This window comes from Morone saxatilis, unplaced genomic scaffold (genome assembly GCF_004916995.1).
Source record: "Morone saxatilis isolate NCDOM2014 unplaced genomic scaffold, NCSU_SB_2.0 Contig17, whole genome shotgun sequence".
NCBI classification, from domain to species: Eukaryota; Metazoa; Chordata; class Actinopteri; family Moronidae; genus Morone; species Morone saxatilis.
In genome coordinates this window covers 18,633,360-18,659,874 of record NW_023339729.1, presented here as the reverse complement: position 1 = coordinate 18,659,874, position 26,515 = coordinate 18,633,360, and the positions used below count along the sequence as shown (strand labels likewise).

General features: G+C 38.4%; 2 protein-coding genes across 2 annotated transcripts in view; one reads left to right on the top strand and one right to left on the bottom strand.

Moving 5' to 3' along the window:
• Positions 1–307: 307 nt before the first annotated feature.
• Positions 308–12,144, bottom strand: aimp1a (aminoacyl tRNA synthetase complex interacting multifunctional protein 1a). Its single transcript, XM_035661073.1, has 7 exons — positions 11,988–12,144; positions 8,796–8,926; positions 8,067–8,180; positions 6,012–6,173; positions 4,090–4,298; positions 2,543–2,711; positions 308–612 (listed from the first exon to the last, which is right to left on the bottom strand). Coding segments are annotated over exons 1-7 (954 nt in total). The 5' UTR covers positions 11,990–12,144; the 3' UTR covers positions 308–445.
• A 21-nt stretch (positions 12,145–12,165) lies between these two features.
• The window catches only part of tbck (TBC1 domain containing kinase), a 48,811-nt gene continuing 34,461 nt past the window's right edge, over positions 12,166–26,515 (top strand). The window contains 22 exon segments of the mRNA XM_035661070.1: positions 12,166–12,514; positions 13,112–13,324; positions 13,676–13,748; positions 14,057–14,171; positions 14,297–14,370; positions 15,045–15,186; positions 15,305–15,365; positions 15,458–15,519; positions 16,102–16,163; positions 16,452–16,600; positions 17,597–17,607; positions 17,609–17,736; positions 17,855–17,954; positions 18,311–18,360; positions 18,477–18,606; positions 18,815–18,913; positions 19,012–19,074; positions 19,187–19,313; positions 19,569–19,619; positions 19,727–19,810; positions 20,863–20,948; positions 22,976–23,012. Of these exon segments, the coding sequence (XP_035516963.1) occupies positions 13,132–13,324; positions 13,676–13,748; positions 14,057–14,171; positions 14,297–14,370; positions 15,045–15,186; positions 15,305–15,365; positions 15,458–15,519; positions 16,102–16,163; positions 16,452–16,600; positions 17,597–17,607; positions 17,609–17,736; positions 17,855–17,954; positions 18,311–18,360; positions 18,477–18,606; positions 18,815–18,913; positions 19,012–19,074; positions 19,187–19,313; positions 19,569–19,619; positions 19,727–19,810; positions 20,863–20,948; positions 22,976–23,012 (1,897 nt within the window). The 5' untranslated portion in view covers positions 12,166–12,514; positions 13,112–13,131.

Here is a 26,515-nt window from a genome sequence, read left to right as displayed (position 1 = left end):
CTGGGCATTGTAGTATAACATCCCTGTTTCATCTCCTGCTCATTAAAATGCCCAAGACTAGATGAAGTGGAAACCAGTGGTGCCCGATCAAGCCCAGTACAGTCCTAGAGATATAACCTCAAAATCAAAGCACAATCAAGCTAATGTGCCTCAGGAGAGGAGACAAAGTTGGTGAATTAAAGCAGAAACAGTTGTATTGATTACCTTCACTTTATAGGCCATGACTGTGTATATTTTAGAGGTAAAAAACAAAATAGACTGTCGTCGGACACGTTCTTAAGACACACTTTAGAAGTATACCGGTATGTAATTTGCAAATCCCTTTATTGAACATCTTCAAAGCATTTCCTTTCGATCATCACCATCATCCTGTTTCTCAACACATCGTCATCACTGCAGATGATTGCCAAGTAAACACTGAGCCATTTCAAGCAGCTCTGTTATTTTATTTGATTCCACTATTGCTCATGGTTTGGGCTTTGCACACTCCCTTGCCGGCGACTTCAAAGGCAGCTCCCTTGTAGGTTGCAACACACTGGCTGTCCGTGCGTAGGTCTGGCTGAACCTGCTCCCATACCTTCTTCTTGGGGTTCAGCTCTTTGTCTGGTTCACCTGCAATCAAGATGTCAGTGTGATACATTATAAACTCCTCTGTTCAGTGTTCACCCATCACACATGCAAGATTTATAGACCAGGACTGATGCTTTATGAACTTCTTATGATATGTCTTGCCCTTGCATAACCTACTGAAACACTGTTTTAATATATCCTTGCTAAGACACATTGATAAATGAGTTTTAACTTTGCTTCATGGATTTTTCATATTCAGCATACACCGATACCATATGTATAACAAACTGAAGCCAAAACAAATTGTGAGTAAATGACCAGTCATTATATTCATGATTTATCAGGCCAATTCTAATTTTATTTCCCCCACTTGAATTGTGAATAGTCTGACTAGTCTATCATGTTCTATTAGAGCATCAGCTTTTTAAAACTGCCAGTTGTTCTTTGCCGTAATTCAAAACATCTAAACCCAACTTCTCAGAATCAAAATATGCATCCAGGGAAAACAATTAAGGGAGGTTCTCATTTCTCAATGCCTTCGTTTTTGATGTTGCTTAATGCCTGGCATTTGTGAAAGATCATAGCCGGTACTGGCCGGCTTCTGTCTGGTGTCAACTTTTTCCTCTCTACACAACCATCTCAGGGTATGAGGACACAAATGTGTTTCATTTCCCATAGCTGCCATTTTTGTCAGTTTACAATCCAAGAATGGCAACAATCAGTTTTGATCAGAAGCGTGAAAGAGGTTTTGATGAGCAACTTGTGCACATTCTTAACTTCAAGCAGAAGTACTGGGCCCCATTAGTTGAGGAAATGTGGGCAATTACAACCATGTACTTGCACCAGCAGTCGATTGGCTGTAATTGAATCTGTACTATGGCGCTTTTGGTGGGAGAAAGGAGGGAAAACTGGAAAAAACAAAAACTTCTTTCACCTCTTATTTTCCATTACATGTACTAAAGAAAACTTTTACACAAACAAGAACTCAACACCACAACAAACCATCAACCAACTCTGCTGTTGCTCCATCGTCCACTCCTTATGTTCTCTCGTGAAACCTTGTTTTCAGAGGATGGTTTGAATATGACTTTTTAATGTAGTATCCCATAAAAATATTTCGGCCAAAGGGTTTCCTCATGAATCAAACAGCTTTTTGAGTGTCTGGGACATGTGTACTGCAGGGATGAAAGCCTCGGCTGACGCAGCTGGGCTGTGGGTACTTAGACCACAGATCCACCTACATCATATCCTCGTCTTCCCCTTTTTTTCACAGGGAACTCCCATTTGGTTATTGTTCTCAAAAGAATAGATGACTAAGAAAGCAAATCCTCTTCACACCACCAATATTCAGAGTTTCAGAACTAGAGAAACTTAAATCACAACCGCACTGGCCTGTTGGTGGCGGTCTTTGATTTTAGAGATTGCGTTAGTAATACTTTACAGGAGGGACCTTGACTGTTGTATGGTCTAGTTAATGTGTTAATCAATAGGAAATATCATTCACATTTTTTCCAACCTCATTTACATTGATTGAACTTAACAGGACAGTTAGAGCACTTATCTTTCCGACTGACTATTAAAAAAAGAGTAGGTTACATTCCTAGCAATGAGCGTTGATTAATCTGTCAAATCAGCAGTCACAGGCCATTTAGCCACCACCAAACAGAGGAGTCCTCCTCTAATGAGAGCCTTGAGTGGGGTCTGAGAACGTATGGTGATTGGTGTCTTTAGAGAAATGAATGTGGAAACTGCCATGTTGTTTCTGGCAGACGGTAGGTTCAACGACACCCTTCATTTCCCAAAGTCAGAGGCATTTTGTGGAAACTAGGTTGGGAAATGCTTTCAGTACGCTTAATTCAATGACAGTGGTGAGGAAAGTTCCCACTGTGTCTGTTCGGTTGGATATGATCGTAACATTTATGCTTTATGCTAATGATTAATGTGTTTTTGAGGCAATGGTAATTGATGGTACCTGGGAAGCCCTGGAAAGTAATTCTGTCCCCTGGTACTGCTCCACTTGGAGGATCAAGGATTTCGACTTTGTCTGGTGAGCTGGCACACATGACCATAGCCTGGGACACCACTCCTCTCATTTTGACTGGCTTCAGGTTACACATCAAGACTGCCATGCGGTTCTGCATCTGCATGGGAGACAGAAGATGAAATACATTTTTACATTCCATATGCCCTTAACAATAGAGAAAAAACCCAACTAATAGACAATTTATTAAAAAACAAAAACAAAAAAAACAAACAAAAAAAACACCTTCAACTGATGTGTTCTGTTTGGATACAGGGCAGAGAATTTGAGACTTCAATATAAATACTATTGCCAATTCCAATCAATGAATTTAAAATTACTGCGTCCGAGGTTTATGGTTTGTTTGCCTCATTTCAAAAACCAAAGGGAGCAAACAGGAAAACTTTATACTTGAGCCTAGAGACCTCTGCGGCTTACCAAAGTTTAAAAGAGGACCAGAGAAAGTTTCTGCCAAAGGCCGAGAAAAAGACAAATCCAGCATTCCACAAGATGATGTATACCAGATCTCAGAAAATAACCATTAACTTTTTTTTTTTTAATGGCATCATTTAACAAACTGCTACATAAATCTAAAATCACTCATGTTGCTTTGGTAGGGTTATAGTAGTAGTTTTCATTTTTCATCTCTAGGCGGTTTTGCCAAGTCAGGGACAGCACAGTGTGTACAGAACAAAACAAAACAAACAGATTTGAGTAATATTTAATATGCAATGTAGCCACTTGTCATAACAGTTATTTTATGATTAGCCTGTCTCAGAATCGTATTTCTAAATTGTACCTATTATTTATCCTAACATACAGAGTGCTGCCATAAAACCCACAATTTCTTTCCTCAGATATTTCACTCCTGCTTGCTTGACAGTAATAGATAATGGCAGTCAACAAGAGAGTAAAGTAAAAACTTGATTTTGGATGTATTGGTTTTTTGTTAGACAGTGTTTGTTACATGTGATTTCAGCAAGGATATGGTTTCTTAATATATACAGTGTACATACTGTATAATGCAGAAGTGTAATGCACAAAGGCTCCTTGGTCTAGAAATATGAAAAGAAATACTGGCAACTATAAAGGTAACTGGTGCTTTTCACTTAGAAGGAATTATACAAACAAATCACTTTGCTGCAGGAGCAAATCATAAATCCTTCTGAAAGCAAAATAAACACCAACATAAGCAGAACCATGAGCAAAGAGTTTACCTTAGACGCCACTTTAAATGGACTAATAAATCCTTATTATGGCCCTAGTGAGCCATTAATGTATACACACAGTATGTACACAGCACTGCTTATGTGCTTATGTGTCTAGTGAAAAAAGCTCTCAAATAGAGTCTCTGCTGGGATTCATTACACACACACACACACACACACACACACAATATATATCAAAATGTATAAATAGAACTGTATTGAAATTAATATAAATATATATTATATATACAATAAATATAATACTAGTACTGTCTATTAGTTGCACTGTACCTGGTCCAGAGGTATGTGCTTGACCAGCCCACTGACTACTGTCCTTGGAGAAGCCTCTCCAACATCGACCTGCTCGACATAGAGACTGTCTGCATCTGGGTGCTTCTCAGCTGCGATTATACGTCCAACACGCATGTCCAAACGAGACACGTCCACCTTGGCATCTTCTTGGCTGGGGGCTGCCTGCTTCTTTTCTGCTTTCTCCCCTCCTGGCATAAATAAATAAGGTTATACTAAACCATTCACATTGAAATTCAAATTCATTTCAACATTTCTTTATTCTTAATTTGTGCTATTTTGATGAAAGTCTGATAATTTGGCTGGGTGTTGAAAGTTTGTTTCATTTTCAGCACAAAAAGTCAGACAGTAGCTACCCATCATGCGAAGGGAGGCATCTGTGAGAGTTTTCATGCTACTATACCAAATGTGCTTAACATTATAGGAAATGTTTGTTTCGAAAGCACATTTCTGCCAACTGGTATTTTTTATTTTTATTTTTTTGTGAAGAACTTTTTATTGAACGCCAACTGGTATTTTGCTGAGGGAAATTATAAAAAACAAATCGTAGTTGAAACAATACTGGGTATCTGTCTGGAATCTGATTTAATTTCCTCCCATGAACGAAAACAAAGCCCACCAATGACAGGCCTCAGGGTTGCATGCAGGGGCATACGTTTCAAGTGATCCATAAATAAATAAAAAAATACTTTTTTTTTTACTTTTCTATTTTCACCTCTTCCCAGAAATGTGGAGTAAATGACAATACCAATACCCACGTTTGGTTGATGGTAAGTGCTACATGATTCAATAACATAGCAGAAAAGCAGATGCTTACTCCCAGGAGACAAAGTATCTTTCACCCGCCTGCTTTGCTTACACACATTCGTTCCAGTGAGTTGTACTGATCAAATAATCACACAGTCTTTAATCATTCCTCTGAGCCCCCACACCAGCTCTGAGGAATATGAATTCCAACCCATGCCTTTGATATTCCACATTTCTCCCCTGTGCAATCAATACTCTGGTGTGATGACAGCACAGCAATGTAACATTACCAGGACTACACTAAGGTTACACAGGTCTGTAAGTGATGACTGTTTGGATGACGTGAGAACAAAGGATTTAACATATACAAGAACTTATGAAGTGGAATAAGCTAATCTCATTAACAGCTCCCTAACATCTGGATGTAAGAAATGCCAAAAATGGCAATTAATTTGTCTGTGGCTTAAAGCTTGTTTCTTCTCTTCCTAAATTATAAGCCCATAAACACATCCGGTGCTAATCACGTCCCGTCAATATCCTTCTAATTAGTCTAGATATCTTATTGTTCAAAGAAAATGAAATATCTGAATGATGGCAGGGATTTTCCTGTTTTGAATTCTAAACTTATCATAAATGTAAAACAGCTTAACACCACTGTATATGATACATGGAGATTTTATGATGGAGTCCTAAAAGGATGTACATCCACAAAATATTAAATCACTATCAAATTGGATTAAATTACTGGTGACATTAGACAAGAAAGCCTTGACCCAAATATAGCTTATAAATCATAAAAATATGAGGCCCAGAGATCTTGGATTCATTAAGAGGCTGATATTGGAGCCTTACATCCATTATCACCTGATATTAGAAATTCAAAAGGAAAAACATGTTTGGAGAAAGTCAGTGGACCTTTGAAGAACACACTGCTGCATCTGTCTAACTGTTAATGGAAGAGAAAGAATAAAAAAAAAAAAGAATAATGTTGATAAAGACCGTAGTGAATAGAAAATTAAATACATGACACAAACGTTGTTATATGACCCATCGAAACAGGCTTAATTTCAGCTTCAAAAAAGTTTTATTGGATTTGAAATCTTCAAAGAAATTGTAATAAAACCCTGCCATGTGTAGTTTTTTTCTCCAGCTGTTACCTTTTTTCTCTGGCTTCTTCTTTTTGCTCTCATCTTTGGGAGGGGGGCTCTGGACAGCAGCAGCAGGGGAGGCAGAGGGTGCTGGACCAGCGGGTTTGGGAGGTGTGGGCTTTGAAATGCACTCAACACTGGCATCACCTGATGGCATGGTCACATCGAGCACTACAGGAGGCACACGGGAAAAAGGTCAGTAGAAATAATCGACTGAATAGTGGATCATAGCTACTATCTGAGACTTTTTCTTCTGATGAATGTTATTCTCTGCACATAGCATCCCGACTTTCATGTGAAAGTAGACAGCTGCGCCGCACTGCCATGAAAGAGATCATTTACATTACAAATACACAAAGCTACACTACGTCTTAGTTGTCCCTTTTCACGCACAGAATAGGTTGCATCAACACAACGCAATGAAATGATACAGAGCGAGGCTTTATTTACACACCCAGTGGGAGGACTGCTCTCCTGATACAAACAGTTTTGATTGGAAAATGACACAGTGTCCAAGTTGATGGAAACAAGGAAATGGAGCCATAAAGCAGGGAACAATATGCTACAAAAACTCTGCAGAAAAAAAATAACCCCTCATTTAAGGCGCCTGATGTTTGAATTCCTACAAAATCTAGTGCCTGTGTCTGACAAACATCGGTCTGCAGGCACACCACGGTCACCATAATGCTTTTAATTACCTTAATTCTATGTTAGGACCTGAGATCAGGACCTTTCCAGTTTACCTAGGAATTACGGGCAATAACCTCTCAAACTCTTTACATCCCCTTAGGTTTACTCTTTAAAGGTTTTTGACATTGAGAACCAACTTTCTACACACGATATGACAATGTCACATAGTGTAAGATACAGATACAGATAGATTTATATCAGAGGGCATTATTGTAGATGTCTAGTGCATTATTTTATATGCCTTTTTATGCATGAATCTCTGGAAAGGTTGGTTAAAGCCGCAATAATTAATATTTTTTATAATAAAAACTGAATTAAATGACAATATGTAATGTGAAAGGTATTGCTAGTGGTGTTTAACCCATAAAAAAATTTATTAATTTGACCAAATAATAATTTTGACCAAAACAGAGCTTAAAAGACAGCGAATATTGAACTTTAATTCCATCATGTGGCCAGAAACATGATAGCAAATGAATGCTTACGATGCTCCATGTCTGCTGGATATGTAAATAGACAACTATAATATGACAGCCAAGTGGACCCTAGAAATGAATGCAGCTTTAACCAGCTTATTGTCTGCACACTTTGATGTAGAGGATTCATAGATGGGTCCAGCAGAATTTCAGCTCTAAAATGACACTGAACTTTAACTGACACTTGGCTGCAGAAATGTTGTTTTTCTCAAAGCACTATTATAGTCGCGTTCAATTGTTTGTTTTTCTCATCTCAATAACAAATCAGCAAAGCCGACTGAAATTCCTTTCAAAAAGCTTCATATTTATCCATGTTTTGATTAAGCTATTTTATGCCACCTTAAAGCCATTGAAAAGAAACCCCATAAATAAACATTACAATTAGATACAATGTGTGGAAAAACATAGCCTCTGGCATATGGGAATGGATTCCTTCAACGTTCCAACACTAACATATTGAGTTATTTTGAATAAGGTTAAATTGCTTATTTCTTCCAGTCCCCTTTCATTCCTGCAGCTTCTTTCTGGAAAACATTAAATGTGTGTTAATGATCTGAGCCGTTTGCCCTTGAATGTATGTCAGACGCACAATAGCCGACAGACATGCTGTCCCCATCACTCTAATGGGGATTCTTGAAGCACTATGGTTGCTTATAACAAAAAAAAAAAAAAAAAGATTCTTGTTATATTCGGCTGAGGCGAGAATGCACAAGATGTTATCATTGATAGCGCAAACCAAACAATGCTCTAATGAGCAACAACTGACATCAAATGTTAGGCACACAGAGCCACTTCTATAACTTGATATAAAAAGGATAACAACATCAAGGTCTTTTTAAAGACTAACAAACATTTGATCCGCGATGGAAGTCTTTGCTGGGAACCGAACTCAACATACCTCCCCTCTTCTTCTCTTTTTCCAGCAGCTGTTTTTTTAGTTCCTCAATGTCATTCTTCAATTTGGCATTCTCCACCATCAGTTTCTTCTCTTCTCTGACACTGGCCTGGACGGCTGCAGGAAGGCAAATTCTTGTTACCTCTCAGTGCTGGAATGGAATTTCACTATCCCAAAGGACAGTTTTAGAGCTTTCTCTGAACTAGTACAAATGTACTGTTGACTTAAATATGATGACTATTAAAATCTAAACTATGCTTCTTTTGGAGTTACAGAAACCATGAAATTGTCCACTAATCCAGTATTTGGACTTAAAAAGCCTAAATTACACTTAAAGACTTAATTTTACCCTTTAGCTTTATTATTTACACAAATGCACCAGAAATAAAAACTTCTGCTCACTCATCACATTTTGTTAAAATACTACAAGACAGAACTGTACCCAGGAATAGATTCCTGATAATGACGAATGTATAGAGCATCTGTACATTTATTTATATACTTCATTTAATAAATAGTAAATGAGAATGCAAATGTCACACTTTTACAACATTATATCTCTATACATATAGAGATATAATCATATATATATATAGTATGAATGAACTTAAATAGACCATAGGAAGTGATCTAGACTGAAGTACATATACCTTCCCATAATTGCAGCTTCAGGTGTCATTAAACTGCTAGTAAGGCTATGTATAAGCATTTTAGTGTCTGTGTCTGACTTACTGGCTTTCTCCTTTAGCAGCTGGACTTGTTGTTTCAGGTACTCGATGATCTGGTCAGCCTCGGCCGCTCGCTGCTCCAGCCTCAGCAAAGGATTGTGACTTGACATCTTGATCAAGGAGCGAGCTAAAAACCTATTAGACAAAAAAAGACATACAGCAATCTTAATACAACAGAATATCAGGTAGTAGAACTTGAAAAAATACAATCTGTAGGGGCCTACACAGCAAATTCTGTTATATTTTTTTGGGTTTAATAGATGTATAGTAGTGTATCTTTCCTTTGGTTTTAAATGCAGACAAAGGTTCATGAATCAAGCTTGCACGTACAGTGAATACTTCAGGTTTAGTGGCAATGTAAAAAGAGATGGTATTCTAAAGTACTATGCTGCACATCTACAAAGATACATGTTTGGAGTTACAAGACTTGCATTCCACTACAACGCCACCACAAACTACAGCCTCCAAAATGACCACAGATTTAAGCCAACTCCTCTCTGACAGTCTCAACAAAAACTTAACATTTCCACAAAGGTGGAATGTGTTTCATGGCTATAGTATTGGACTGCATTACATTGTAGAGGTGTTTCCTTTTTATTGTGTGACATATCATTTAATGTAGCGGCAGAGTTTTAACTGCTTCTTCAGTCAAAAAAATTTCAAAATTTAAGCACTGTGGATGCCCTGCTGCAATATGTCTGACAGGACAATCTTAACCCGACATGTTTTCCATAATGTGCACCCCAGTAGGTATAAACCATGCGATAATGGGATTTTCATGACTGATATATTTTGTCTGGTTGCCCAAAGTGACAAAGGCATGTTGACAGATAATTAAAAGAATGTGTTGAGTGTTGAATTACATAAAAACAATTAGACAATAAATCAGCCAATTTTAAACTCATCAAATTTGAGAGTTTGGTGCTACATTTCAACAAGTCAACCCTGGCAAGCCAAATGCTTTAATTAATTCCTTCCTGTCTTTCATAGTAACAGCTGCTGAAAAGTAAGACGTGACATTTCTCCTTTAAACCATAGCATCGACATTATATGTACTCAGTTTTGGAGATTTGGTTTAAAACAGATCAGCCCCTCTTGGGCCACTCAACCAAAATACAAGTGGACACCAGTTTTGGTTTGGGGTAGTGTTTCTTTATCATGTTGAGCTTGGCAAATTACTTCTTGAAGAAAGAGGAAAAGAAGGATTTTTACAAGGCTGAGGCATAGGGAAGAAAACTTCTTACACATATTACAGGGAGGCGCTGGAAAACAACAGCTGGCCCGAGATGAAAACAAAATGTTGGGGGATGAGGAAATTAGAAACACAAAAGAGCTGGAGTTGATAAAATCAAGGATCAAAGCATTGTTTTTAGAGAAACTGAATTGATTTAAACAGGACCAGTGGTGGAGTAATAGCAAGAGCCACAAAAAGGCTGATCTCATTTGGATAACCTCTGAAAATTGGTCCTGGGGCCGAGGTATGGTCCGCAGCATTAAGACATGTAGAGGTCATTTCAGCTTTGGATTTCAGATGGAAACAGACAAAAGTGTTTACAACGTTAAAGTGATTTGTGCTTCGCCGGCCTTCAGGATGTCTAATTTACCAGCCGTCACTGTATAGAAATAAAATATCATTGACTCAAGCAGGTTAACTGTGCTATGGGGGGACGGGACAACTGGTTCTTTACTGGAGAAGGCATCTGACTACATCCACTATTAGCAATCTCCTAAAAATAGGCATGCCTGGTTTGCTCTGCCATACAGTTCTCAATTGTCCACCGTAACATTTTATGTGCACATGCATTTTAAAATGAAATAATTTAAAGGACCATGCTGCACAGCTGTACAGAGGCCACACAGGTGGTTTGAATTAAATCTTTAAATGTCGTACTTTTAACCACCGGCTCTCTCTGGTATGGCGGCGGTGTGTGATCAGACCCACCAGGATACAAGTGTTTCCTCTTTTCATGCTTCACTCCCACAGTAAAAATATACTGTAGGAGGATACTTCCCTACCTGTCTGCCAACCAGACCATTATAAATGAAATGAGAATGCAGTATGCCAGCACCACCTGAAGGCATTAGGAGGACCTACACATTTTAAGTCAAAAGGAACTAGGAGCTGTGCAGCCTTCGACACCAGATGCCGTCACTGTTGGGATATAGATGTACTTGCCCTTTTAATTATTTTTTAGGAATGCACATGCAAAAACAAGGTGATATATTATATGTATACCAGAGAGAAAAAGTAATAACTGAGTGTTTAACAGCGTGGTGGTAAATTTGATCACAAATTTAGCATAACGGCAACTATTTCCAATAGTAAATGACGAATGATGAGAAGTGAGAACAATATATAAACCCCCAAACCCAAATTACTGAGATATAGGAATCAGGTGGGATCATGAGCAGAAATAGTGAGACTCTCCCATGAATAGGGCTGCATTTAACAAGTACCAGTTCTTTTTTTAAACACTGATTAAAATATCAAATGTCAAGTGCTCAACTCACATACCCAAAGTGATATTTTCCATAGTCATTGCACAAGGGTATTGAATTTGTATGGAGTGAAAATGATTTGATGGTTATATATACACGTATAAATAAGTATAAAACAAGCAGGTTACAGTATTATTGTATTATTGAATTGTTGTGATTTATGTATAATTATTTAATACAATAATTTGCTCCTCAAATCATTTATAAATGTGTATTTTCTGTTTTATACCAACTCGTTAGGTTTTTGGTTTTAGGATGGTGGCAACATCAAATACACATTTATAAATGATAAATAATGACATACTGAGCAGATTAATCAATAATAAAAATGATTGTTGGCTGGAGTTGCAGTCACTAACAATAAGCTAAACCAAAGACCAAATCACAGAATCATTTGCAACTCACAGTAAACAAACAACCATCTTATTTCATATTGGGGCACTTAACTAATATAGTGTCAGTCAGAAAATTAGAATGAACTGTAATGTTATATTGTATTGCAGTGTAATGGAAATGAGTTAACGTTGTCACTTAAATAAGCCATTAGCCGGCTCAGCTGACATAGAGCTGGTATCTTCAACCACACTCATTGAACTAGCACTGGTAGTCAACAATATCGACCGTCGGTTAGACGTCAAATGGTTTACGAGTCGTTATTAAAGCCGTAGAAAAAAAGACAGAAGCTTTCGAAACTTACATGGACTCTGAGCAGCGACCCCAACACGTTTCAGGGAGGGCTGGGGGCTAGTCCTGCTAACGCTGGATCCGCTAGCTGACACACAGGCAGAGAGGCTGACTCAGGCCCCCGCGGTTAGATCTCTAAACTATCCGGATATGAAGCAACGCGGTACATTTTACTTTCGACGTCTCCAGCCATATGTTCTATAGATCGGATATGTCGCCGAAATGCAAGGAGTCGACGCATATTGCCTGTGTGTAATTACTATAAAGAGAAACTAACTCCTGAACAAATGCGAAAAAATAAATTCAAGGACAACTTTTCGTGAGGTTTTGGAATAATTTAAGATTTTCCACAACCGTGCTTCCCAGCTTATGCTCTGTTCCCGTGCGCTACTTTGTCGCACAAAAACAACGTCGTCGGTCACGTTCACTCAGCTGTTCCCCTCACGTCGCAGAGGCAGGAAAGGAATTCATTTCCAAAATATTTTATTAATAATCTCACGTTTGTTCTGTCGTTATGACCCTGCAGACTTCCCATTAAGCGTGAGTAGACACATTTTTAGGTTGTCATGCACATTACATCATTGGTTTCCTACCCGGGACAATAAGGACTTAACTGCAGCATCACTGTACACACTAACACTGTGTATTTTGTTTCGGAAGTGAATGTAACTGTTAGCTAACAGCATGGTGTAAATATATTCTGCTTACAGGGACAGTGTTGACCTGTCAATTGCTTTAATGATGCTCCTTTCCTCTACGTTTAGCTGTGGCTAAGATACGATATTAAGAAGATATTTCCTTTATTTGTCCCAAATGGGAAATCAATGTTACAGCAGGGCAAAGGTGGATAGAGAAAAAAACGTTATAAAAACAATAAAAAGTAGGAAAAATTAATAAATTTACTATAATATAAGACACTTATGTACAAAGGAGAAAAAACAGTGAGGAATCCACAAACAACAGATAACACAAAAAGTTGCAGCAGTTACCATTTATTTTTGTACACCTCTGGCTACTGAATGGTATCGATGGGAAATTAATATACCGTACTGATAAGTCGAATGTTTCTCTGATTCATAGTCCTATATTATTCGATATTATTCATATATTGTATTGAAGACTCTTTCCCATTATCAGTGCTTCAAGCCAGTGGCAACATGAGGCCCCTCAAAGATGCCGAGCTGGGAGCATTCACCTTCTTTGCCTCAGCTCTCCCTCATGATGTCTGTGGGAGCAATGGCCTCCCTCTTACCCCCAACTCTATCAAAATCCTGGGACGTTTCCAGATCCTCAAAACCGTCACTCACCCCAGACTCTGCCAATATGTGGACATCACCAGAGGGAAACACGGTATGGCTTGCCCTTTATAAGAGAAGAGAGTCTTCCCCTGTCTCTTCCCCCCCTTTCCTCTCACTCTAAAGCCTTTTTCTGACTTCCTCTAAAGGTTCTTGATCCAATGGGAAAAGTTCCTGCTGTGGAAATACCCTAATACACTATAGTCTAATACACTCCTCTATGACACACTGTCAAAAATACTACTAGGCTATTGTTTTAAAAAATAATTGCATAAAAGTTTAGAGAGCATGCAGCTTTGCCTTTTATTAATCTTGTTAGATTTAGATTAAAACAAGGCCTGCTTTTTCACCTCACTTTTTATTGTGCAGGTTGCATATGTTTATTGTGATTTCTCTTGCTCTATAGAACGGCTGATTGTTGTTGCTGAACACTATGAAAGCTGTTTAAGTGATTTCCAAAAACAGGGGAAAACAGTCAGGTGAGAATACCATTAAAAATCTTCGTTAACTATCCAAAAGTAATTAAAGTAAAAGTATATGTAACAAACACCGTTGTTGTTTTCTCCCTCACTTTCACTGGTGAGCAGTTATCGTTAAGCCTTGTACTGTTGATAAATTCTATTGCATATGATGGCCAAATAGTATGCATTAACCTTGCCATCTACTGGCAGAGGTTAGGTTTGCATAAAAACAGTGTATTGGAATGTCTAATAGTTGTTAAAAATGTAGATAAATTGTTTGTTTTTTTCTGACCCAGTCAACCCTGTTGTGTTTTTGTTTGTCTTAGCCCAGAGAAGGTGCTCAAGATAGCCTATGAGGTCCTTGAAGGTCTGGAGTTCATGAACAAACATGGTATGGTGCACAGAGCCCTCAGTGCACACAATGTGCTCATGGACTGCAAGGTGAAATTGAGCTATTTTATTTATGTCTATCTTTTACCGGCTGTCCAATTTAAAAAAAACAATGAAATTAATCCTTATTGCTTCAATGTAATATTGTCATTCTAAGATATACATTTTCTTTGTAGGCAAATGTCAAGCTGGCAAAGTTTGGCCTTTATCACATGACTGATCATGGGGCTGATGTAGATTTTCCCATTGGGTACGTCTTTTTCTCCTCATTCATCACTGAGAAAGGTCCATTAGGGCTTCTCTGGAACTTTTCAACTGGTGGGACTGAGTTATGTGAGCTGTCTGTTCGGGGTCAAAGGTTCTGTTCTGCTGTATCTGTTTGCTGTTAGTCAAATCATGAAAAAGGCAATTGACCATAAAATGAATGCATCATGACCCATCCTTTTTCATAGAAACCAGGTTTTGGGGCATCAAAATAGCTTCCTGGTTCAGGAACTGTGACAGATCATTTGACTTTTATCCTAATCCAAAGGCCTTTGTGTTCTACCAAGTATTGCTGTGTAATATCCTTTTGCAGATTGAAAAGAGGAATGATGGCACATACCCACGACTTAAATAAAACATCTGGATGAAAAATGTAATAAATGTAACCGTCAAACAGCTATGCAGAATATTCTGGGGAGCAACTCAATATATATCACGTAATGACAGAAATGTCAGCAGTATTATGACTTTAATTTCTCCTGTCAACATAGTATGGAAAGGAGCTCCATAGCTCACTAATGAATGAAAAACTAATGTTTCTGCACTGAGCTGTTGAACCAGCTCAGTTTAATTATATGGAGAATACTGAGTGTCAACGACAAATGTTATTTAGAGGCTGACAAATGAATGTGCTTATCTGCTCTGGGATCGCCGCCTCAGGTACCCATCATACCTTGCTCCAGAGGTGATCGCTCAGGGCTCCTTTCACCCCAGTGACTCTTCTCATGATGAAGCTCCTCTGCCCTCAGGACCCAAGACTGATGTCTGGTCTCTTGGGGTTTTGCTCTTTGAGTTGTGTGCAGTAAGAGTCCTTCATAAACTTATACAATAATGATATATTAAGATGTTCTGATGCTGTTTGGGTTTTTGCCTGAATTCACTTATGGATCTTAAATTCTAATGCTGGGAATCAATTACAGGGTAGACGACTGCTGCAGAATATCGATATAAGCGAGAGATTGAAATTCATTCTAACTTTGGGTAAGTGAAAAGGAAGTAATTAATTAAAGTACTGAGCAGTATGCTTTTCAACTCAATCAGGCTTACACTGTGATATTTTGTGTCATTCTCAGGTTGCATAGACGACATTGTCACTGTCCTTGCTGAGGAACATGGTTGCTTGGATACCATTAAGGTAGAGTCAAAATCATTGGCTGCCTTGATCTTCGTCAATGAGATTCTTCATGTATTTTAATTGATTTGATTATTGTCATTGTCATTTTTATGGTTTTATTGTCATAGTTTAAGGAAAGAGCTATTAGGGATTATTGGAAAATTAGTAACAATAAAACCAAACTGCTCAATGCATCAGGGTTAAATAAAGATCTTTGCCTAAATTGAATATCGAAGAGAAAAGAGAATACGAATTCCCGATTTAGATCAGTAAATAGCCAATCAGAAAAGTTTTCTCTATTCAGTGCTACTGTTGGCCAAAAGTGTTGACGTTCGATACCCAACCCTGAAACGAAACGAACATTTTGTAGGTGTTTCTAAGAGTTATTCAAAAGCTAAATGGTCATTGGTATGTAAGGACAGTCTCACCAATCCCCAGAAATGATTATACACAAATTGAATATTTTCCAGTAAGTTATTCCCACGAGTAGTTTTGTGTAAGCACGTCCTAATCTTTCTTGACCTTTCGTGAGATTATTGTAAGTTTAAATGGGACCTGTCTGTATTGTTTGTACTGCAGCTAATAAGGTAATTTTTCTTACAGGAGCTGCCTGAGAATGTTCTCGAGTTATTAAGGAAATGCTTGACATTTCTTCCATCCAAAAGGTAAATACAGACTCTGTTGGATATCATGTTTTGTTGGAAAACATTGGTCATTTAGTTTCCAAAACACTTGTCACGCAGGTTAAGAAATACTTGCTTTGTGCACGTCACAGAGGATTCCAGCATGCCAGAACCAACAAGTGAAATGATACCAAAATAAACAGACACAAATTGTTGCCTGACACTGCAATAAACAGCTTTTATGAGTTTATATAAATAAAGGTGTAATAGAATAAATTCTTCCAACTGAAAGGTCTTTGTGGATATTATATTTTGCTCTGTGTCCTCCAGGCCGACCCCTGCAGAGCTGCTTGGAGACCCTGTGTTCAGTGGCGTCTCCTGCCTCTACACGCCCTTCCAGAAGCCTGGTAGCCTGTTCTCTTCTTCCCTGCGCTGTGCACATCTGGAGCTCCCAGAAGACATCAGTGACCTTTGCAAAGGTCTGGCACAACTACACATAATTTTACATGCAGCCTTATACAGACACACACCACATACACACCAATCACTTAGTCAAACCTTCGTCCTATGGACTAAAAACTTAAAATATAATTCTTAAAGCTGAATTGATTATCTTCAAGTAGCTGTAATTAAGCATGCCGGCATCAATATTAATAACAGTAGCAGATAGATAGAAGTATTTAGTGTCAAGAAGAGAGTTAAAGTATCTAATTGGCCTGTCCTGTGAGAATTTTCTTTGATATTTAAGCTTTACATTAGATATCTCAAATAACCTTTTATCTAATCATGTTTTTCGTGTTCTTGAAGGAATAGTTTTGTCCTCTTTTATTCTAAGCAAAAGACCATAAGATAATCACACTAAATTTCAATATCAGTCAGTTCCTTGTGACAGCCTAATTTGTATTCTTGTACATATACTCCTACCTGTTATTTCTGCCAATTGCACATCATTTCCCAATTTTTCTGTGAAATATACTATATGTGAAACCCATCTGAAAATAAACAGGGCTAGGACAGGTGAACGTAAAACACACACAGGGACTTATTTGTGGATAGAGATACATTTTTTGCTCCTCTGTTTCACAAACTCTTCTGTGTTAATTGCAAATAATTGTGCAGTGACTTCACAGAGACAAGCGCTCCACATTGAACACCATGTTGACAGCACAAATTAGACTGTTTCCTCTGTGCTCCTTAATTTTGGAAGATATTTTCTTAGATTTGTTACTGTTGTTGGCCAGATGAACTCACATATGTCTAATTTCTTTACCCAAACAATATTCCATTGTCATACGAGTAAACATGTCAGACTGTAGGGAGATGATACCGCACTTACTAATGAAGTAATCATTTGACTGTCTGTGCTGCAGCCCCACCTGTGCCTATGGGGAAGTGCCAACTGTTTTGTGTGTGTGTGTGTGTGTGTGTGTGTGTGTGTGTGTGTGTGTGTGTGTGTGTGTGGTTGGGCTTATTAGACGATGATGAAGGACTACATGTCAGAGCGGGCCATAGATGAGGTGTACCATCTGTGGTGTCTGGCGGGGGGAGACCTGGAGAAGGAGCTGACCAACAAGGAGATCATACAGTCCAAACCTCCAATCTGCACCCTGCCTAAGTACATCACACACACACCACTTACTCACACACTTGCACTGGATGGAAAGCATTTGTTCAGTGCTTGGATAATATTCAGGCTTTGTTAAAATCTCTCTCTCTTTCTCTGTTTTCTTTAGTTTTGTCATGGAAGACGGGGAATCATTTGGCCAGGGAAGGGATCGGAGTTTCTTGCTTGACGACACTACAGTGACACTGTCTCTGTGCCAACTCAGAAATGTAAAATAACAAACTTGCCAGCAGACAAATATGCAGTATTGTGTCAATTAATGTACTGTGCATTCTAGTTTCCACTATCAAAACTGATGACCAAACAATTTTACCATCATTTGTATTAGTAAGTGCTTGTTCATCACATTAGCTGACAGAACTGCGCCATAAGCAATGCATCATGTATAGTTTTATTTTGTTAAATGTACCTTGTTGATCCATGATGGTGACAAAAACACGTGGGTAATACGTAAATCTGGGTGTCTTATTTAAGTAACCATTTTCAAAATGCACTTTTTGAACCATATACAACCTTTAATTGTGAATCCACATTATTTTTTAAAGCTTCTCTCTTCCTTTTTCAGAGACTCAAGGATGTAGCAGGAGAAGCCTATTACCCTCTACTGGAAGACGAGTAAGCAATCTCTATCCTGAACTTGCCTCTCTTCCCCTGTCACTATTTTTCACATCACCACATCATTTATTTTGGCTTGGGTAATGTCATATTGCTTTTACTTCTCCCTTCTTCAGACAGTCAAGTCTGCCCCAGTCCAACAGCAGCAATGAGCTGTCGGCCACCGTCACGCTGCCGCTCATCATCCGCGAGAGAGACACCGAGTACCAACTCATCCGCATCATCCTTTTTGACAGGCTGCTCAAGGTCTGGGATCCATACTAATTCATATGTATATGGGGACAGACTGAAGGGATGCTGCACACATGAGAATGTCTTTCCCAATTAGACAGAGTGCCTGAATATGGGCCTGCTGATGATTTCAACTCAAATATTATTTTCTGTAATTGTAATAACGGTTTATTGTTGATTTATTTCTGGATAACATATTTTCTGTTTAATGTTTTCTATACAGGCCTATCCTTACAAGAAGAACCTAGTGTGGAAAGAGGCCAGAGTGGATATTCCCCCTCTTATTCGAGGCCTGGCGTGGGCAGCACTGCTGGGCATTGAGGTACAAGAGGAATTGTAGTCCTGCGGTGACAAAAGATGCAGTTTTAACATTATTTTGGACACTCATCTTTCTTTTCTTTGTTCTTCATTTTTACACAGGGAGACATTCAAGCCAAATACGAGAGCATTGACAAAGATACTCCGATACCAACTGACAGACAGGTAACTTATTTGTTTAAAATACAGAGCAGTAAAATGTTGAGTCATATAACTCTTTTTTAAAATAATTCTAGCTTTATTCTTTTGTTGGGTGACTTTTTGTGCATGTTTACAGATTGAGGTGGACATCCCGCGCTGCCACCAGTACGATGAGCTGTTGTCATCTCCTCAGGGCCACATCAAGTTCAGACGTGTGTTGAAAGCCTGGGTGGTCTCCCACCCTGACCTGGTCTACTGGCAGGGTCAGTCACTCCCTGTCAATTTATTCTACTGTTTCAATGGATGTTTCTCTTACGTTTCCTTCTCCTTTTTGGCTTCTTCATATTTTTTCGCTCTCTCCTTCGTTTGCACTGTTCCTGGTTGCACTAAACATGACTGGACACTAGATGGCGCTCATGTCACATCTTGTAAACTCCCTTTCTTTCTCTCACGTAGAGAGAGCTTTGTCACCCTACACAGACAATTTGTATTATGAACTTTTATTTTCATCATTTCAGGTTTGGATTCACTTTGTGCCCCATTCCTCTACTTGAATTTCAATAACGAAGGTAAGAATTGTAATTCTAACCTCTCAAATAACTTGTTGATTGTTGTTGTTTTTTCTACCTTCCTTTTTTTGTTGTCTTCCTTTCATACTTATGTCTCTCTATTACAGCCCTGGCATATGCCTGCATGTCTGCCTTCATCCCCAAATACTTGTACAACTTTTTCCTGAAGGACAACTCTCATGTGATTCAAGGTGAGATATACTAGAAAAATAAGCATTTGTTGTGTGTGGAGAAGTTAGAATGCTCTGCTGTGTTTTGCACAGTAATACAGTATTGTGGTCTCAAAGATATTTTTTTCCCCTGATTGTAATATATAACACACTCTCATAAATGTCTTATTTATTTATTTATTACTTGTTTCGACTTCAGCCAGCCCGTGTTTTTGAACTAATGTACTCAACTGCCACTGCAAGTTAAGTAATAAGTATTAAACATGGTCAGAGCACTCGGCTAAGTTCAAAAACAAATTCTCATCAGCTGGCACAGAGCATCAGGCCGTCAGCTCAATGTTGATTAAATTTTGGCTCCATGTTGTTCCTAAGCTGTGAAAACTAATTTCAGTCTGTCGTAATGGAGTTTGCAGCTGAGCCACATCATTTAGAGATAGGGAAACAAATGAAACTGCAAAAGCCTGCAGAGAAATGTCGCAAGCAATTCTTACATGACTGATAAACAGTGACACCATACACCTCTTGAACTCTGTGGGGAATGTGGCTATTATCCTTTCTTTCCACCGCTAGATGCCCTGGAGAGCTTGCTAATGTTTATCTGTCTGGTCAGAGCTCCTTTTGTTGACTTACAGTGTAAAGAATGGTGGCAGCACAGCATTACACTGCATGCGTTACACTGCATGCCTTTCCATTCAACATGTACAGAAGTTAATTTCCAAGGTTGCAGGCTGGATCAGCAGTCTACCGGATACAGTTTTGGCATTCTATCTCTTTTTTTATCATTAAGAACACAGACAACAACAGTCCAAAATGTTCCACTCTTCCTCACTGTTTTTTATTTTTTATTATTAATTATTAAGGTTACAAATAGTATTAGAAATAGAATTACAAGTTTTCATTGCCAGATGACCGATTTACTAAATCCAATCATCATTAGATACGTTTGTGTATGTTTATGTATTGTGTAATACCTTTTGCGTTCTTACTGTTGACTGTAAAGTCTTTTCCTTTCAGGTTTTAGAACTCAAGATACACAATAGCTTATACCTTTCGCCCTTTTGCCTGTGTTTCAGAGTATTTGACTGTCTTCTCCCAAATGATTGCCTTCCATGACCCAGAGCTAAGCAACCATCTAAATGAGATTGGCTTCATCCCAGACGTAAGTTACTAAGAGTGCAAGTGCCCTGACACATTGATGACAATAGGCAGCTGTACTGGGATAAAAACATTGTCTTCTATTGCAATTTTCCTTTAGTGGGAGGTCAAAGAAATTATTCCAGTTTCTGGCTCTACACCTGGGGAAAACGACCCCTGGCTATCCATAGATCACTGTGTATATCTTTTCATTGTCATTGACATTTTTTGTTCCACAGCCCTCTTTCCAGAACTTGTGGCAAGGGTCAAGTTTTCCCTATAGACCACTGGTGATGATTTATACAGCGACTAATGTCTGCTAGGCACACTTAATGATTGTCCTCTGCCAGGCTTACCTTATTTCTCTTACTCTGTGCCACCTTTTCCTGCCCTTCGCTTACTTCTTTACAGCTCTGCTCAGACAGTGACAAGGTTAACGTCTTTACTGTCTCTCTGGGGTTTCAGTTAATGTGCTGATGAATGTGTGTCACCTGTGGACCGGCCTCTGGGACATTACCCAATGAAAAGTGGGGTCTTTATCATAGAGGAGTCAGGGATTGAAGCGTCCTTCTCATTGCAGTTTCTGATGCTGCAGTTCCTTTTCTAAAGCGGTGCAAGTGAAGCACAGAACTCTCTGTGAACTGTGATTGTGGCTGATTGTCATAATTTAAAGTGTGTGGGGAACAAAATAAATACTACATGCACTAATGTTGTCTGTAGGTGTTTTGTAGCTGTTTTTTCTTTTTTAAACAAAGATTTATCTTGAGCAGGTGTCCCATTGAGATTCAACCATTGTTCAGACTTGGCTCTTCAAAGAAGAAGCATGCCCTCATGATGCTGACTTGACACTTACTGCATGTACAGAACTACCAGCATTGACTTGCCTTTCAAAGGAGACTTTATATGCCTGTTTTCATTGTTAGGTCAGGATAATATTGGAACAAGCTTTGTTGTTACAGCTTTCATACTTGATGTCAATCCCAGTAATTAGACTTTACAGACTATAAATCCCTTTTTTTTTTTACTGTGAACTTCAGAGAACACTCTGAACTGTTGTTTTACTGAGGAAATAAATCCATTGGCCCTAAAAGACCAAATGTCACTGCAGTATGAAATGGATTTGATTTTCCCATAAATGTATACCAAAACATGGCTAGCTTAATACAGTTTGTCTTCCAGAAAAATACAAATCTTGTGAAAGCATGCAGAAACCACAAGTAATCTTTGGAAATGCTGTGGACTCCGCTTTGGTAATGCCTTAAGCCATAAGCAGAGACTCAGATTGCATGTGGCCAGCGGTTTAATTCAGGCCATTTTCAATTTGGCCACATCTCCCCTCCTGGGTTTGCGATTTACACCTACACTAATCCAATCTGGCTGGACTCGCAGTGCTGCTGCCGAGCAGCTGAAATTGAGGCTGAGACTCGGAGTGCAGTGGCTCCCTCTCAAGCTCATCACTCCCGGGCACAGACGAGGCCTACTGAACAGTCACCAGCTCCCCCACAATTAGCTATCAATTAACTGGCAGAGATAAGTTCCAGTATTCCTGCACTCTTTGCTCCAGACCCCTCGCTACTGAATGTTACAGAGCCCCAGTGACGGTGGCCAGCAATTGGCAGGTGTTGTAACGGGTGGTAAATGGTGTGTGTGTATGTGTGTGTGTCAGTATGTGAGTGTGTGCGCAGACTTTAATTTCAATTTTATGCATTTCCTCCTGAGAAAGTGTGGAATGGAGAAAGAGAGAAGTAGGAGAGAAAAGAAGGCTGGATGACAAGATTGGTATAATGAGATTCATTGTTAGCTTTCTCCCCATTGACTAATAACCAAACTCAGCAGTTTGTTCTTTATTGCCGCTTCTGTTTCTCAGAGGACATAGATATGTGCAGCCATGTGTCTTAAAGACAGAAATCTCTATAGTGAGACAGCAGTTCATTCATTTCATTCGAGCTCTTAGCAATTTGTTTCCACATACTGAATATTACATACAAATGAATGCTCCATTATCTCATAAATGTGCTAATACCCTGTGTCTCTTTTTTTCTTATCATGCAGCTTTATGCTATTCCATGGTTCCTGACCATGTTTACACGTAAGTAGCTTTTCTTTGTAGTCACAATGTGTATGTGATGTGGCTCCGTGCGTAATCCAAAACTTTCAGAGGGTATTTTAAGTCCACTTCAATTAGAGTATCAATAAAAGAGAGAAAAGGTCAGTGGCTTCAGTATAGACGGGTTCTGTAGCTTTTCTGTGTTTTTTTCTTTTGGTGACCTTTATTCCAACTGCTAATTAATTCCAGTCCTAAAGGGAAAGGACTCGACCACTCAGTCCTAAACTACCTCAGATTGTCACCAGCACACTCTTTATTTATCTTTGTTTTTTATTTATCCGAATAAATTTAAAAATCGGAACATAAAGCTGATAAGACAGCTGCTCGCAGCAATGTTTCTCCTCCATGTGGGAAAAGATCAGACAGCCAAGGACCAGCCACAAAGATCACAAATATTATGACAAAAAATCTTAACTACGGTCCATTTACTGCCTTTTTCAAAGCTTCTTACTGTCTATATGGAGAGATGGAGCTCTGTTGTCATTGATGATAACAGAATACATGACAACGGAGACAAACAACTAAGAGGCTTTAAAACCAGTGGCAAAAGTAACTAAATTAATTTATTAAGTACAGTACTTCCAGGCAATAGCCTGTTTCCGCTCTTTCATACTTCTACATGTCTACATTTCTTAAGAAATATTGCAGTTTTTACTTACATTTCCATCTACAGCTGGAGTAGATGGATGGAGTAGACTTGTTAGATGTTACATTCAATACATATGATCATCTTCTAACATATGATGCATTGTTATAGACTTAACATCCCACAAGTACTGAGTATTAAGTATCTGTTACATGTTAATGCATCAATAACAATGATCCAATAATGAAATAACACTGACGGGGGATATTCTGAAGTACTTTTTGTTGCCAATACTTATATAATCTACAATTACAAAAAAAATTGAATGCAGGACTTGTACTGTATTTACAATGGAGTATTTTATAGTGCAGTGCTTTTTCTTAAAAGGTCCAGTGTGTAAGTTTTAGTGGCATCTAGTGGTGTAGTTGCAGATCGCAACTCACTGGCTTCACACTTCCTTTCCAAGCGTGAGGTGGAAACTATGGTGGCTGCAAAAAAAAAAAAAAAAAAAAAATGGCCCTTTCTAAAGCCAGTGTCCCTTTGGGGCTACTGTTGAAATATGGCGGGTCAGTATTGCGGCCTCCATGGAAGTTGACCCACGCCATCTGTAGATAAAAACAGCTCATTCTAAGGTAACTAAAACACAATGATTTTCAGGTTCTTATTTTCAGGTGATTATACGCTAATAAAAACATAATGAATATTATATTCCATTTCTGCCAATAGATGCTCATAAGTGTTTCACACTGGATGTTTTAATTAAATTGTCTGCATACTTCTTCTACTATTATTTAAAAATAAAATGGCCTCTTTTGAAACTGCTTAAATGAAATTAAGTAAAGTAATTCCCATATAATGTGATGCACCTGTGGTGTTTGCAAGATTTCCAAAATCCAAAAATGCGAGCCATAAATAGATGGTGGACATTATAGTGTCGTTTTTAAAAGACAAAGGTATTTTGTATGCAGACACATATCTGTACCCAGTGTCACGTCTCTGTGACTCTGTGACTAAACAGAGTGGCAGAACTGAGCTGTAGACTTTACAGGCTTATTATAGCGCTCCCTGTGGTCCAGTGTGCACCATTTTCTGCATCTAAATAGTGACTTACCAAGACTATTATGCACCAAATTAGAAATTTAACACCCGATTGTGCCTGAGGTATTTAAAAAAAATACAGTATATAAGCCATTGTAGGTGTTTGGATGAACAATATTGATTACATTATCATGATTTTACAGTCAGCTGAAAATACACAATTAATGTATTCTAGCCTGCAGTTCATGCAAAGTTTTTTGAGGCAGTAGTAAAAAGTATGTTGAGATCCATTGGTAGGATCTGGCTGACAAAATCCATTCCAGGCGATCAATTCCAGGATGGTAAAAATAAAAACCCTTTGATAAATATGGATTTAATACATTATAAAAATACATCAGCACTTATCAGCAAGCTTGCATCCTCAGGAGAACCTTGAGGAGGGCATGGTGTATTTTTATAATTTGCCCATATTTATTAAAGACTTTATTTTTATTATGTTGAGTGGTCTAAATTGGATTTGCATACCACAACTTATCCATGAATCTTTAGCCTCTTTAATGTACCCATGGATGTGTGGTCATAATAAACACTCCTGCTGCTAGTTTTAAACCTTTTATAAAAAAATCTAAAATATCAGAGGAGCTCATTCACTAAGGGGAGATTTATACAGGGTTGCACACAATAAGCAAAAAGTATCTTCTAATACAATCCATCACAGTAGCCCTGCATTAACTGCTACCTTTGTGAAGCTTGAAATGTTTAGCTTCTGTGCAGACTTACAAGCTTGTATTGTGAGAGTGCTAAAAAGTGTTGATTCAGTTAGGTTTTTTTATGATGTTAAATTGGACTGCATTATATTGTATGGGCAGGGAATAACATAATTAGAGTTACTGCTGTTCTGTTATAATGTCTACTTGTTTGAGATGCTATGTGAAAAATTTGCTGAAGATAGAATCATCAATCTAGTACATTCAGATTATATGTTACTGGGCAAAATGGAAATTTACCAAATGTAAAATGATTTAAATCTGGGCATTTATTTTATTTTATTTTGCCTGTGTACCAGCTGAGAGTTTGACAGCGGTGAGCCATATGCTTTCTGAGTTCTGCAGTTTTAGCAGAACTACTGAATAAGAATCTCAACAAAGTTTCCAGCACTACTGTACTTTGATCTCTTTAGAGAATGTCACAGATTCCAGCAATAATTGCAGGTTTATTTGCTGAACAGTCTTAATCTAAATATGTTTGTTGATTCCAGTTATTGTCATGTATGAGTTCTTTCACCTTCTGTGCTGCAGAAACATAGAAGGTTTTATTTTGGCTGGTTTTCAGTGGCAGTTTGTCAGTTGATGGCAGCATTACACTTTTATCTTTCCACAGAGCACACTTGGAGCTCTGAAATATGAGCCTATTAGCAGGGGTCACAGATTATTGTTACAAATTAAATTATATGCAATTAACCTCTGTGTCTTCTAGGTACATCCTCATCATACAGTACAGCTGTTTGAATAACTTTTTGCCTTCTTGATAGAATTTTAGATAGTTGCATTAAAACTTGGCTAGTCTGCAGACTCGTACAGACAGAACGCAACCTGTGATTTATATTAATTGTAGCCAAATTGAGGGGAGCCTGCACTTTGCAGTGGGATATTTCATTCTTTAGTTACACACACACACACACATAGAGACCACTCCTGGGGTGGAGAGTGTGAGCTGTGACCCTTTTACCCCTTATCCTCCCCCCGAGGCAGTGTGTGAGTCCAGTATTCAGGAGATGTGCCCCTCTGACTGCTAATGTCCCCAATCCAATATGAGACAAGGTTGGAGGGTCATCTTCAATTCACACACAGACACACACAAA

What these genes read in the sequence shown, in the direction of transcription:
- aimp1a (XM_035661073.1), bottom strand. An exon ending in GCTGCTAAAGGAGAAAGCCA is followed by an intron (nt 8,181 to 8,795) that starts GTAAGTCAGACA and finishes GCCTTCCTGCAG; the next exon opens with CCGTCCAGGCCAGTGTCAGA. An exon ending in TACTTTCCAGGGCTTCCCAG is followed by an intron (nt 613 to 2,542) that starts GTACCATCAATT and finishes TCTTGATTGCAG; the next exon opens with GTGAACCAGACAAAGAGCTG.